The sequence below is a fragment of the Triticum aestivum genome, chromosome 7A (genome assembly GCF_018294505.1).
Source record: "Triticum aestivum cultivar Chinese Spring chromosome 7A, IWGSC CS RefSeq v2.1, whole genome shotgun sequence".
NCBI classification, from domain to species: Eukaryota; Viridiplantae; Streptophyta; class Magnoliopsida; order Poales; family Poaceae; genus Triticum; species Triticum aestivum.
Genome location: NC_057812.1, coordinates 458,065,234 through 458,080,262, shown reverse-complemented (window position 1 = coordinate 458,080,262; position 15,029 = coordinate 458,065,234). Strand labels below are relative to the sequence as shown.

The 15,029-nt window shown below is 45.5% G+C and overlaps 1 protein-coding gene and 1 long non-coding RNA gene across 41 annotated transcripts; one reads left to right on the top strand and one right to left on the bottom strand.

Moving 5' to 3' along the window:
- The first annotated feature begins 6,358 nt into the window (after positions 1–6,358).
- Positions 6,359–12,585, top strand: LOC123147550 (uncharacterized). 40 transcript variants are annotated; one of them, XR_006473290.1, is made up of 10 exons: positions 6,359–6,702; positions 6,811–7,005; positions 7,084–7,125; positions 7,518–7,564; positions 7,727–8,353; positions 8,479–8,488; positions 9,039–9,168; positions 9,254–9,289; positions 9,690–9,807; positions 12,122–12,585. XR_006473290.1 is itself a non-coding variant. In XM_044566820.1 (6 exons), the coding sequence occupies exons 1-5, from the start codon at positions 6,645–6,647 to the stop codon at positions 7,772–7,774; spliced, it is 390 nt and encodes a 129-aa protein (XP_044422755.1). In that variant the 5' UTR covers positions 6,359–6,644; the 3' UTR covers positions 7,775–9,807; positions 12,122–12,585. The 40 variants fall into 40 exon arrangements, 1 of the variants encoding a protein (XP_044422755.1); XR_006473288.1 differs by having other exon boundaries at positions 8,479–8,493; XR_006473279.1 differs by having other exon boundaries at positions 8,451–8,488.
- LOC123147552 (uncharacterized) lies at positions 10,250–10,994 on the bottom strand. Its single transcript, XR_006473295.1, has 2 exons — positions 10,844–10,994; positions 10,250–10,320 (listed from the first exon to the last, which is right to left on the bottom strand). It is a non-coding gene; the product is annotated as an uncharacterized lncRNA (long non-coding RNA).
- Positions 12,586–15,029: the final 2,444 nt, after the last annotated feature.

Sequence of the window (15,029 nt, the reverse complement as noted above, 5' to 3'; positions counted from 1 at the left end):
ATCTTAATTAGATGGCCTTCAACCATATTATTGAAATAAGTACTCTCTTTGAGACATTCGATGTAATAATTGTGTGATTGAACTCTGTTATAAATCCTTCAAGTACTATGTGTGTCAGCATTACCGATCCAGGGATGACACTTATACACAGATATTTGACCGTTTGAGGTCGGATCGCTACACCTGAACCGCAAGCAACCACACGCATAGAGCAGTTAAACAGGTAGGAAATGGTCACCTACAAGCCGGCCGATAGTTGCGTCGCTGCGTAGAGAGCGGCCGTGTGCTACCACCTCCGTCTAGTCTATAGTCTCCTTTATATTTTGTGCCATAATTTGCCATCAAATTTAACCAACAAAATGATAATGCATGTTTAAAAATTGTATAATTGGAAACTATGTTCAAATACAAATCCAACTATATAATCTTTCGCAACATCCATTCGTATTTTATTAGTTAAATCATACTTATAAACCAGGATGGTGGTATAGTAGGTAATTAAATCGCAAATATTTTTTTATTAACCGTATGTGTACATGGCCTTTCATGCTCCTCTCGCATGTCTTGTCACCCCGCTGCCGTAGATGGGTTATAGCGCAAGCTTGTGCAGCGCGCGGGGGTGTTCTTTTGTCCAAACGGTGGTGGTAATGAATCGTCGGTGAGCCCGTTCTCGCACAACCTCACAGGTTCCCGAACGACTCTACGAAATCCCCAAAAATCCCAATGCTTACCGCCCTGCAATGTAAACCCTCACGGCCGGCGAGTCCCGCATCACATTTTCCCCTCCCTCCCTGTAGCTTATCTCGTCTCCTTCTCCCACAATCGCCAATGGCACCAGTCCATTGTCCTCGCTCACCTACTCCGCCGTCATCAGAGGACAGCTCCAGCTGGGAGGCCACACTGCAGCGGCGGCGCAATCTCCGGCGTAGTGTAGTGCGTGTGGCGTCCCTGTTGGGTGTGCGCGGAACACCCACCACATGCTCCACCGCTGGTGCCCGTCGGCAGCTGTTGCCGGCCGCCGTTGCCTCCACACCATCGTCGAAAGCCAGGGCCATCGCGCGCTCCGCCGTCGTGGCCCGAAGGCGGGAGGTGCCGTCGTGGCCTCCATCCCACTACCGGCCACTGTGGCCACCACCCGCTTCGCCACCACGGCCCGAAGGTGGGAGGTGGTGGTCGTGGCTGCCACCCCATCATCGGGCGCCGTGGCCGCCAGCCCACCATTGACTACCGGGGTCATCACCCGCTCCGCCACCGCCGCCCAAAGGCGAGAGGCGGAGGTGGATGCCTGCACGTGCGTTAGCGACCTTGCGCGCTACACCGAGTTCCTGCGGGAGGAGGAGGAGCGCCTCGTCGAGCACGCAAAGAGCCTTACCACCGCCGTGGCCGCGGCACACGCCGCCTTAGAGGCAAGGAATCAGGAGATCTACGACGAGAACCACCACTTCGAGAGGGGTCGTCTGGACCGGAAGAGGGCATTTGAGGTGAGCGTTGCTGAAGCTGCAACAGCAGCAGGCACCATATTGCGGTTACCCAGCACGTCAGTAGGCTCCTCCTCCTCTGCCTCTTACTGAGCGCGCTCAGTAGAGGAGAGGCAGCCGGAAGTAGTACAAAGCCCCTCCGCAGTAGTAGTAGTAGTAATTAGAGGCTATTTTGTTCAGTTCATCTGACTATAGATGTGGTGGAACTATACAATGTACTTAAAATTAGCTAATATATATAGTTGAATAGCTATTTCAGTACATGGTTGGCAACAATTGGGGAGAAGTTTGGTCGGTTCAGCTGTTGAGTTGAACAGTTTGTATAAATTAAGAACGACTGCCTAATCTATGAATGAAATCTATTCTTAATTACTGAATTTTAGTTGCAAAAATTAGATACTGCTAGTGATTTTTAGCTTCATATGTTGACAAATCGCAGTGTTACAAGGATTGACAAATCTTACCAAATTGTTTGTACGTGGTTGCACATGGGTCATCCAAAACAACCGTTTGCGTTGAAGGGATGCACAAATCCTGCGCTGCTCTCACTTTGCTCTCACTTTATCTAAAACGTTTACGATCAAGAGCAGCAGAAATCCTGCTCGGCACATTTTCATTTGGCTTCTTGGGGAAGTTGTTGGTTTGCATACTGGTGTTCTAAATAAAATGTTTGCGATGATTGTTTTATATTTAAAAAGCGAATTAAACTGTGGCTTGGGCGCCATTAATGGAGAGGATGCAAGCAAGTCGGGCGGCCATGGAAGTCAAAGGGCTCGCTTCCCAGTGAGCCTGCGCAGCGTACAACTCGCACGCTTCCCCGTGAGCCTACGCATTCAAGGACAGCTTGCACGCCTCTCGGTTAGCCTGCGCACTGGACGGCGCTCACACGCCTCCCGTTTAGTCAAGGTCAATCAACTGTTCGTACGACACCTCCTACAGCCATTAAAACCAAGACACGTGGCGTCACGTGAATGGTTAACAGAACGCACATGGTTTGAATTATACAAATGTTTGTGATATTAAAGTGGCCGCTATTTTCCAAAATGCCTTTGTTGGCTGTCATTATTTGAGTGCACCTTCCCTCAAAATGGAGATGAAAAATACCACAACATGTCGGGTGCCATTCCAGGATAGCATGATAAGTTTCATGAATTTCAGACTAGTTTTGGATTTACTAGAATTTAAAAACCAGGCATCTCAATGTTTTGCCGGCAATCAACGGTGCCCTGGTGTTTGAAATTCATTCCCATTTCTTGCATGGGACCAAAGCATGCACCCAAGGACACATATTTGATTTTTCAACCAATTTATATTCACTGGAGCATGTGCATGTAGTTCAAATTTAAATTATGCACATAAATGCATTGAAAACTCAGTTAATGTATAATAATGTCCAAACGAACCCCAAAAAATCACAAAAATTGACACAACACTCCTGTTGTTCAATTCTGACACGAGAAATTTTTTGAAAGCAATAAGAGGCAGTGGATATCGTTTTGTCCCTAAAGGTGGGACGTTCCCTACCAAAACCATGATGCTTCTTGTGAGAAACTCTGGTTTCGTGAGAAGCATATACCCAAACCTGCCCCAAACGGGACAAATTTTTTACCACGGCATGTTGATGCCGCTCTGTAACACCCACGATGCGACTATATCTCCCACGTGTCGGAGCACGACTTAGAGGCATAACCGCATTGTAGGCATGTCGCAAGAGGGGTAATCTTTACACATCCCATGTACTGAATAAGAAAGAGGTACAGAGTTGGCTTACAATCGCCATTTCACACAATACATAAATATAGCATTTCATCATCCAGATACAATCAAGGTCCGACTACTGAACCAAAATAAAGACAACCCCAAATGCATAAGATCCCCGATCGCCCCAACTGGGCTCCACTACTGATCGTCTGGAAAGGAAACATAGTAACGTCCTGAGTCCTCGTCGAACTCCCACTTGAGTTCAGTCGCATCCCCTGGAATGGTATCATCGGCACCTGCATCTGGTTTTTGAAGTAATCTGTAAGTCACGGGGACTCAGCAATCTCACACAGTCGCGATCAAGACTATTTAAGCTTATGGATAGGGAAAAGGTATGAGGTGGAGCTGCAGCAAGCACTAGCATATATGGTGGCTAACTTACGCAAATGAGAGCGAAAAGAGAAGGCAAAGCACGGTCGAGAGTCTATGATCAAGAAGTGATCCTAGAACTACTTACGTTCAAGCATAACACGAGACCGTGTTCTCTTCCTGGACTACGCCGAAAAGAGAACATCACGGTTACACACGCTGTTGATTCATTTTTAATTAAGTTAAGTTTCAGGTTCTCTACAACCGGACATTAACAAATTCCCATCTGCCCATAACCGCGGGCACGGTTTTCGAAAGTTCAGAACCCTGCAGGGGTGTCCCAACTTAGCCCATCACAAGATCTCACGGTCAACGAAGGATATTCCTTCTCCCAGGACGACCCGATCAGACTTGGAATCCCGGTTACAAGACATTTCGACAATGGTAAAACAAGAACAACAAAGCCGCCTGATGTGCCGGCAAATCCCGATAGGAGTCGCACGTATCTCATTCTCGGGGCACACCGGATAGGTCAAGCTACGAGTAAAACCAAACCTCAAGTTGCCCCAAGGTGGCCTCGAAGGTTGCCCGTTTTGGACCAACACCCAGAGGAGCACTGGTCAGGGGGGGAGGGGTTAAAATAAAGATGACCCTTGAGTCTGCGGAACCCAAGGAAAAAAGGCTTAGGTGGCAAATGGTAAAACCAAGGTTGGGCCTTGCTGGAGGAGTTTTATTCAAGGCGAACTGTCAAGGGACTCCCATTATAATCCAACCGCGTAAGGAACGCAAAATCAAGGAACATAACACCGGTATGACGGAAACTAGGGCGGCAAGAGTGGAACAAAACACCAGGCATAAGGCCGAGCCTTCCACCCTTTACCGAGTATATAGGTGCATTAAAGTAAACAAGATATAATAATGATATCCCAACAATAAACATGTTCCAACAAGGAACAAACTCCAATCTTCACCTGCAACTAGCAACGCTATAAGAGGGGCTGAGCAAAGCGGTAACATAGCCAAACAACGGTTTGCTAGGACAAGGTGGGTTAGAGGTATGACATGGCAATATGGGAGGCATGATAAAGCATGTGGTAGGTATCGAGGCATAGGCATAGCAATAGAGCAAGCAACTAGCAAGCAAAGATAGAAGTGATTTCGAGGGTATGGTCATCTTGCCTGCAAAGTTCTCCGCGTTGACGTAAGCTTGCTCCTCGAAAGCGTACTCAACGGGTTCCTCGATCACGTACTCATCTCCCGGCTCTAACCCAAGGCAAGAACACAAGCAAGGGAAACGCAATCAACCATGGTGCAATGCGCAAGCGACATGATGCAAAAACATGGCATGATATGCGGGATATGATATGCAATGCATATGCGTGCTCCGGAAGGAAAGGATTGAACCAGGACTCAACTTGGCAAACCAAGAGTGCCGCTGGAAAGATGAGTTGATTTCGGTCGAAATCGATATAGAGATCACCGGAATCGGATGCACGGTTTGCAAATGGCAAGCAAAACAATAATGGCACCATTCTGCGATTAACAGCACGATGCCATCCAGGATGCAACAAGAAACTAAGCTAATGCACTCTAACATAGCAACAAAGCACATGGCAGTGATCCACTCAAGATGCTTGACAAAAGATGAACACTGAGCCACGGCTAATTCACACAATAGCAGGTTCAAACAAGTATGACAAAAGTGCAAAAGATAACAACATCACAGACTTGATGAAAATAACAGCATGTCAGGAATTTAACATGAGGAAGCAATGTTTAGAGCAAGATAACAACATGCTACGGGATCAGAAAATAGCAACACAAGGCATTGCATGAATCCACTCAAAGTATATAACAAAAGTCCCTTACTGGCGATAAGCCAAAAGGGATCAATAAATATGATGGCACCCATGTAAACATAGCAAGTTTCGTTAACAGATTCAGACTTAGCAGAAGACTGGACATGGCAAAAATAGAGTTACGTAGGCATGTTTGCGAGCTCGATGCACTCACCACAAGGCATTGCATGACAAATTAAGCATACACCCAGCAACAAGACATGATCAAGAAGCTAAGCATGGCAAGAACAACCTCATAGCATGCATGGATCAACTACAACAACCTTGGCAAAATTGAATAACATGTAAACAATCTGCCAGGAACATTTTATAGCAAAAGTAGAGAAAGATTGAGTCATGCTAGGGTACACCATAATTGCAAACAAAAACATGGATGGATAGAACATAACAATATCTCAAAATCATCCTTACTGAACATGCTCAAAAGAGGCATGGATCACTCTGTAGCAACATGAATACATGTCATAAAATAACATCAGGTAAATGGCTTTGAAGAATTCTAAGTCCCTGAAATCAACAACATCACGAGAGCTACTTTGCATGCTTGTTCTAGTCACCACATTGATCACAAAAATACATGGCATACACCCATGTAAAGATGGCATGGCATAGCCCAAAACACATGTAGGGCTCAAGTTCATAGGAGGCACACATTAATCATGGCAAAAATGACAAATGTCCATAATCTTTTAAGAAACAGAAACTAACATTCTATAGCACTCTTGCAACAGAATTTTAGGCATCAAGATGGACTCCAACAAGCATGGTGTAATTGGACATATAAACCCTCAAGAAGTGGTAGTCACAAAGAAGGTGGCCACGTCACCTTTAAATGCTACTATGAACAGTATTCGTGCCACCGCCTGTAAATTCCGTGCCCCGCCGAGGGCATTTTAGTAATTTCACATACGGATATATAAAACTCACCGCTGCAATGGAGAAACCCTAGCCGTCGCCCGCCCCGTGCGAGAGCGACCTAACCCGCGTCCCCCCGACCCCTCTGGCCTCCTCCTCCTCCTCTCCATCACCCTCTCGCTCGCCGTCGCCACCGCCCTGTCCTCCCCCGCCACTCATCTCCCCCTACTCCGGCGCGCCCTCTCACTAGCCGCCACATCCCTCAGCCCATGGATTTCGGCGCAACCACTCTCGGCCGCCACCTCTCCTCTCATCTCCTCGTTTCCTCCAAATTTCACGATCTGGAGTTGGAGAGGCAAATACGTCCGCCGACGCCACGGAGATGGACGAGGCTGCAACTGGTGCTGGAGAGCCATGGGTGGCTGAGAGGAGGAAGGGAGGTAGGGGCCCGACCGTCTCTGCGCCTCCTCCTCTCGCCGAGCTGCGGCTGACCCCTGCGCGCTCTCTCTCTCTCTCTCTCTCTCTCTCTCTCTCTCTCTCTCTCTCAGGTACCCTCTCCTGCATCTCGCGCAAAGCCATCCTGCTGGTGGCTCGAGCGATGCAGGCAGCGACGAGCGCCAGTGAGTGTAGGAGCCTGGCAGCGGGAGCATTGGTGCCGGTAGTGCAGGAGCCTGGCAGCGGGAGCGTTGGCGCGAGGACCACCGTGTCGCAGGTCAAGACTTGGGAGTGCATCTGGAATCCCGGTGGGAGGGCTTAATTCTGACTATGGCTGATTCCATCCACCCCTCATGTTCTCACTTCTCTTTCTCTTCTTTATGTAGGGTTGTCCTGGTTGTTCATCGTTCGGCTTGCTACCTGGGGAGGTATGGTCTTTCTTGCTCCTCTCCTGTTCGATCAAATGCTTGACTTGACTGAACTTAAGGTGTTTGGGTTCTCAGTAGGCTGCATTTTCTTCCAAATTGCCGAGAACTAGAATCCAGTTCACATAATGGGTTTGCTTTAAAATGTATATTGCGTGCTATACAAGATTCGTGGTGCTCTATAGCAAATCCAGTAAATATGGAAGTACTGTATTGTGGTTCCATTACTCTTGCTAGCAGTTTGTTGCTTCTGTAAAACACCATGCCAAATAGTCTTTCTGCTCTAAGCACCATGGAGATGTTTACTAAATCTATGAAGGATTGAACCTCAATTTCTTTTGTGCTTTGCATTTGATTGATTGTGTGGTGTGATACTGTTGTAATTCTTTGTGTAGGAATGCCATATCCTGAAAAGGAAGAAGTCCGTACCCGTCTAAGGCAGGTTAGCATTGTGAAGAAAATTATAGAGCTCTTATTTAGAATATTATTTTCTCCAGGCCTGAAGTCTTGTGGACTTCCCAGATAATGGCCCGGCACACGATTTCCATTGTGCCGCAATATTTTCTTGAAACTAAAAATTTATTGTAATTTGATGGATTTTTAGGACCCAAATTTCTGGAAAAATAAGCCCTTGTCTGAAGTGATGATTTGAGCAGCAACAGATGATGTGCGCTTCCTTCTCAATATACATGAGAAAATGATGGAGAAGTTGAGCAAAGTATCTTCATGGCGTCTGGCAGTACGAAGTGAGCTATACTGTAGGTGTTTTTGCATAAATGACAACCAGCAGGCAGATTGGCCGCCTCTTCTAACTGTCCCTGGTCAGTTTTTTACTCCCTTTCCTTTCAAATCTAGGAAGGTTACTGTATGGCCAAATCTGTTTCACTTTTGGTTCTCCAGGTATAAATCATAAATTTGTAACCTAATGATTGGGGTTTGCTTTATGGTTCAGCATTGTAGCCTTGTAGGTGCAGAATCGTCATATAAGAACTACTAATATGGAATCACAATGGATCTATTTTCTTTGCAGTCTTTAGTTCATTTTATGAAGTTTTGATATATTCAACTTATAGAACAAAATCGATTAAACATTGTTGACGGATGACATTGAAGCTGAAGCTCGTGTTCCTGAGGTGGATATCCTTTCGCTCTAGGATGTGCCTCCTGGAAAAATGGGATGTGTTATTGGCAGAAAAGGATCATCAATAATTATTCTGAAAGAATCTTGCAAGTACTCATCTTAAGCTTGATTCTTCAGATATCGCATGATATTTATTCTGCAATATCTAATTTGGTCTTCCCTGGTTTGTTTTCACTCCTATGTGGAGTGTTGAAATCCATATCGGTGGTGCAAAGGGGCCTCCAGGTAGGGTAGGTTTTCCATAGCTGACATATTTATTACTGTGCAGTTGTGGTCCACTGAATTCATCTAGTCCATGTTTGAATTGGTTAACAGCAATAGCTATAGTTTTGTAGCAATATGGCTTGTAGTACCAAAACTGCTCTTCTGTGACGATGCTCTTGTTTCCCTTCCTGTCCAGGTTGTTTGACGTGTGTGTCATTAGTCAGCAAGTTTAGATGTGCTCTAAGCCTCTAATTGTCCTGCTTGATTGCTTCTTGCTGCATGTTCTTGTTTGCATATGTTTACCCTGCTGATTTGCTTTCTGCTTGCTGCTTGGGGAAACATGTGTGTCCCCTGTTTTGGGTGCACCGCAGTACATGTTCGGGTTAGTGCTTTGGGGGAAATGTGTGCAGTAAGTAGTAGTTGTAGCTTCTCATTATGAATATACACACGGAAGGAAGTTTGGTGGGGAGAGGTTTATGAAGGCCTACTGGAATTAATATTTAGACCCAGTCTCATCGTCTGCTGCAGCATCGCCCTTCTTTTCCACCGCCCTAACTTTTTTGCACCCCAGGCCTAGCAGGCGATAACGGCGCCACGAGGATTCGCTGCCGTGAGGAGGACCCCGACCCGTATGATGGCCGCTGGAAGGTCACGCACTTCTTTGGCTCGCTTAGACTAGCTCCATTGACGGCTTCTCGAAGGTATCTTCTTGTGCAGCTTCACACTTGCTTGTGTGTCTCTTGCAAAAAGTAAGCTACCTGGTACCTCTCTACTCTTCTTTAGCAGGTGTTTGCAGAGGAAGCCGAGGGATACATGATACTGGTAATTTACTAATGATCCATATTGTTGGAATAATCTCACGAATTCTATTGAAAACAGAACTTATTTCAGTATGCTTAATGTTTGGTTTTAGTAATTATGTCTGCTTTAGTAGCCAGGAGCATCCCCTCCCATTTCTGACTTTGAACCATGTGCCCCGTTTAAACCAGCGTAATTCGATGACCTTATGCAATTATTTGGTACAAAGAATGTGCTGATAAAGTATTTTTATTTTTTACTTTACTATGTTTAGTTCTGACGTATTGATACTCCTGTCAATCTGCTCTAATCTGGTTCGCCGATATCCTGAAGGAATTAGACCATCCTATATCTTTTTTTTCTGATTTTTGTTGGATACCTGCTTAGATGGGTGAACTTTTAACCCATCTTTTATTGCTTGCAGGTGTATTTGTTGGGTTACTCTTGGCGTGTTGAACAAAAATTGGCATTCGGCACCTGCTATTTAAAGATGGTTTGATCAGTACTAGGGAAAACCCATATATGGAACGAAATTATTGTAGGTGAGAGCATGGTACCCCATCTCTCCCTATTTTGTTCCTTTCTTATAGTATTACTTTGAGGCATTATTTATAGCAAAAGAATTAGGTTGAACATTTAATATCCTTATTCCTTATCATGCTACGCAGAGGCCCTTAGGTTTGCATTCGGGTGCTAATTGTTTAATAAACATCATGCATTAGTTAGGTATAGTCCTTTTATCTTTTCCACAAACATGACGATTATGTTCAGTAGGATTGTCCGTTTCATATCCCAGAGATGTATCATTGTAAAGTAAGGTTTAAGGAGATCTAATCCTGGGCATATCAATGTAAGAGCACAACTTCGTATTGAATGCTTACTGTGTTTTACATGGTGGTGTTTCTAAGAAAGTAAATTTGGTTGTGATCTTCAAATGGTCTAAAATTTAGTTGAGGGCATACACACACAAACCTGTTTTTTCACTTCAGCTTCAAGCTTATCCCAGTCCTTTTTGGATTTTGATGACGGATAAGATGGCCTCTGGGCTGATTCAACTGCAAAACAAGGAATACATGGAATGTTTCAGTGACAAATGGAAGACAATGCAATATAACACTAACCCAGAACTCAGATTTTGTATAGAACTGGTATGCTTTTCATCTAAGAACCCAGCATCACATACACGGTTCAGGCTTAAAACTACCTTAGTAGCCATTCTGCCAGCTTGAAAGCTACATAAACGGCCTGGGACTAAAATAGTAGCCATTCTGCAAGCTTAGGAGTCAGCACCAACCAGCATTTTAGATAATTTTCTTATAGATCTGTTACCCTCAGTGTGCATGAAAGTATCTTTCTCACTAAGTACAGAAATCACCATATTCTTGTTGACTATCTTGTCAGGAACATGCCGTAAATTTGCTCTGGTTTAAAATATTTTCAGTGATTATCTTTCATAAGAAAAAATTGTAGAACACAATTTACAGAGGGAGTAGTAATCCATACAAAAGCTCAATCACAGCAAGAGTTATCACTAGACAAGTCAACGATTTTGCTTGCATTCAGCCCTCAAGGAATTACCTGGTACATTTATCTTTTGAGGAGCCTTTGGTTTACCAGTATAATCCAATGATGTCCAAGTTACTGGCTCAGCTTTTGCAAGGCGCATTTCAACCTTTGTAGACAACACAGTATACTTGCACTTATGTGGGACGATCTGATTGTCAAAAAACAACAAAATTACTGATGAATGTGCAATAGCTCAACCCAGTTCAGTATACACCACCAAAAGTAAAAGCAGTTACATAGAGAGCGCATAATTGATTTTCAACAACTTCCATGCATTAGGGAACAATGGTAAGAACTGGTTTATCTTCATTTCCTAATCAACCTCCAAATCCAGGAGTTCTTCTCAGTCATCACTGTAAGTTGCCAGATGGAGCGAGAAACAAACTCTATCCAATCAACTGACAAGTTTGTCAAAGGTGCTACTCGGCAATGAACTATTGACCATGTGTATTTAGACACCACATGAAAACTTGGGCCCTTAGCAATCAATTTACTTTGTCAATTACAATATCCTACTTCATCAGCAGATCAATTGTTGTTCCAACATAAATTTGAGGATTAACATAATAAATTAGTTGTTTTAGAAACAAATTTAGTGTACTATATCATATAAAGAAGACCTCATTCCATCTCCATGTGTAACTGACTAACAAGAAAGTACTCCCTCCCTAAAGAAATATAAGAGCGTTTAGATCACTACTTTAGTGATCTAAACACTCTTATAGTTCTGTACAGAGGGTGTAATGTTTAGCCTGGCTTCATCGTTATATCCAGAATCATGTATTGCCAAAGTTGTTCGTAAACATATATGTGGAAACCTGTATGTGCCGCTCACCTTCTAGATAAGGGTGGAAAATTTGTTTGAGAGGGAAAATTAGTAAATTGTTGATTTTCTGTACTAGAAGTTGTATTTATGATATATATATATCCTATAAATGACAAAGCCTGAATGTGGCCACATTTTGGTGGGGAAGGAGGGATATAGTCTTTATAATTTAATGCCTTACACTTCTGTGATTCATTGACGAAATGTATCTCAATGTAGTTTTGACCGTATTGGGACTGGGATTTAAGCTTCTTTCCTTTCTGAGACGCATACATAAATACTGTGTGCTATATGGGATGGAAAAATATTGTTGAAATTTAAACTCAGATCGTATGGAAAAATATCTCAGTTTGGGACTAATTGTCAAATGAATAATATTATTTCATGCGTATATTTTTTTTGAGGCTGTATAATTCCTCTTTTTTGATTGCTCATAGCCTGTTCTTTTTTGATTGTTTGTGTAGGTATCTAAGAATGCTGATGATTACACTCGGAGCAAGGCTTGTCACGGCGCTGCAAGTGTTGCCCCCCTCCTCCCCAAGGGCAAGGTGAAGGAAGGTGCCTGTGTGGTTCTTCTGCAGCTCGCAGCGAGGATTGCTGTGTCCAACCTGCACAAGAATGCCAAGAAGTCCTTCTCGGAGATGTAAGCCACGACGCATGTTTCTGCCATGATTTCCTTCGGTTGGATTTCATGGATTTAGGTGTTGAAAAATTATGGGCTGTGGATGCAGGATTAAGGACATGTACCTGCACTACAACGAGAGATGTAGGCTGCTTCTTTGTGGCTTCCAAACTTGAAATGTTTGTTTGGAAATTAGTTTAGTTTTCTGTCGTGGACTCACAGCTTCTTACATGTACCATCCTCTTAGACCTTTAGATTTCCAAAGAAACTAAATGAAGATATGGTGGTATGGTCTCAATAGTACAACTTAAAGCCTTCCATGCTTTATATTTTCTATGAAATTTGCTCTTGAAGAATCATGTATCTATGTTAGATCCGGTGAGAAAAGGCGGCATCCAACGCTCTCGCCGGCGGCGTTCACAAAGCCTTGTCGCGGCGCTGCAAGTGTTACCCCCTCCTCCCCAAGGGCAAGGTGAAGGAAGGTGCCTGTGTGGTTCTTCTGCAGCTCGCAGCGAGGATTGCTGTGTCCAACCTGCACAAGAATGCCAAGAAGTCTTCGGAGATGTAAGCCACGACGCATGTTTCTGCCATGATTTCCTTCGGTTGGATTTCATGGATTTAGGTGTTGAAAAATTATGGGCTGTGGATGCAGGATTAAGGACATGAACCTGCACTACAACGAGAGATCTAGGCTGCTTCTTTGTGGCTTCCAAACTTGAAATGTTTGTTTGGAAATTAGTTTAGTTTTTTGTCGTGGACTCACAGCTTCTTACATGTACCATCCTCTTAGACCTTTAGATTTCCAAAGAAACTAAATGAAGATATGGTGGTATGGTCTCAATAGTACAACTTAAAGCCTTCCATGCTTTATATTTTCTATGAAATTTGCTCTTGAAGAATCATGTATCTATGTTAGATCCGGTGAGAAAAGGCGGCATCCAACGCTCTCGCCGGCGGCGTTCACAAAGCCTTGTCGCGGCGCTGCAAGTGTTACCCCCTCCTCCCCAAGGGCAAGGTGAAGGAAGGTGCCTGTGTGGTTCTTCTGCAGCTCGCAGCGAGGATTGTTGTGTCCAACCTGCACAAGAATGCCAAGAAGTCCTTCTCGGAGACGTAAGCCACGACGCATGTTTCTGCCATGATTTCCTTCGGTTGGATTTCATGGATTTAGGTGTTGAAAAATTATGGGCTGTGGATGCAGGATTAAGGACATGTACCTGCACTACAACGAGAGATCTGGGCTACTTCTTTGTGGCTTCCAAACTTGAAATGTTTGTTTGGAAGTTAGTTTAGTTCTTTGTTGTGGACTCACAGCATCTCACATGTACCATCCTCTTAGACCTTTAGATTCCGGAAGAAACTAAATGAGGATATGGTGGTATGGTCTCAATAGTACAACTTAAAGCCTTCCATGCTTTATTTTTTCTCTGAATTTGCTCTTGAAGAATCATGTACCTATGTTAGATCCGGTGAGAAAAGACGGCTTCCAAGCAGAGGATGCAGGAGTGTTGGCCACATTTGGTTTTCGACTTGGGTGTCTAAATATTCTCACAATACTTGCCACCCTTTCGGCCTTTGCGCCATTGGCGCAACGAGTCATCTAGTGGAATGAAATGAAGAGGACATCCTAATGAACAATTTGATATCTCACACGCGCAAAACGGAGCTACGGATGATGAGATGCGACATGATGAAGATGGCATACAATTTATGAGGAAAAGGACTTAGACAAAAAAATCACCTCCGAAACTGGATCTAGGGTTTCAAGGCACGCGGATCGAGGTGGCGGCGCGAGCTTGCCGGAGAACCGGCCGGAGCAGCGGGGAAGGCGGCGGCCGGGCTCGGGGTCGCCGGATCCGGTCACTCCTCGACCGGATCTGGCCGGAGCCGAAGAGGAGCGAGGCGGCGAGCTGGCGGTAGCGGCCGGTGCAGCGCGGGATCCGCGGCGGCGGCCGGCGTTGAGGCGGCGGGGTGGCGGCGCGTGGTGGCCGGCGGCGTCCGGTCGCCGAAGCAGGACGCGGGCGGAGGCGACGATCTCGGGCGGCGGGGTGCGCGGGGAGCGGGGCGGCGCGCGCGGGCTCGGGTGGGGGGGGGGGGGGGGCGGCCCGGGCTCGGGCGGGCGGGCGGCGGCGGGCGGTGGCAGGGGCCACGTGGCAGCCTGCGGTTGGCCGGGCGGCGGTGGGCGAACGTGTCCGGCGGCGCGGGAGGAGCGGGGCTAGGGTTTGGACCTGGGATTTTCAGAGGGGGGCATATATTTATAGGTAGAGGGAGCTAGGAGAGTCCAAATTAGGTGCGGTTTTCAGCCACGCGACCGTAATCGAACGATCGAGAGGATGGAGGGGGTTTGGATGGGTTTTGGGCCACTTTGGAGGGGTGTTGGGCTGCAACACACACGAGGCCTTTACGGTTCCTCGGTTAACCGTTGGAGTATCAAACGAACTCCAAATGGCACGAAACTTGACAGACGGTCTACCGGTAGTGAACCAAGGCTGCTTGGCAAATCTCGGACCAATCCGAGAACGTTTAACACCCGCACATGAAAAGAGGCAAAAGGGGGACGCCGGAGGACATAGGAGTGTCGGAATGCAAAATGGACAACGGCGAAAATGCTCGGATACCTGAGACGAACACGTATGCCAATGCGATGCACATGATGACATGATATGAGATGCATGACATGGACAAAATGCAAAATGGAGACAAAACCCAATCACGAAGGAATATCATAACTTAGTGCTGAAAATGGCAAGAGT

Bases quoted from the DNA above. Each gene is read 5' to 3' on its own strand.
- LOC123147550 (XM_044566820.1), top strand. From the start codon at position 6,645: ATGGACGAGGCTGCAACTGGTGCTGGAGAGCCATGGGTGGCTGAGAGG. The intron at 7,126-7,517 runs GTATGGTCTTTC...TTCTTTGTGTAG, and splicing joins TCGGCTTGCTACCTGGGGAG to GAATGCCATATCCTGAAAAG. The intron at 7,565-7,726 runs GTTAGCATTGTG...ATGGATTTTTAG, and splicing joins TCCGTACCCGTCTAAGGCAG to GACCCAAATTTCTGGAAAAA.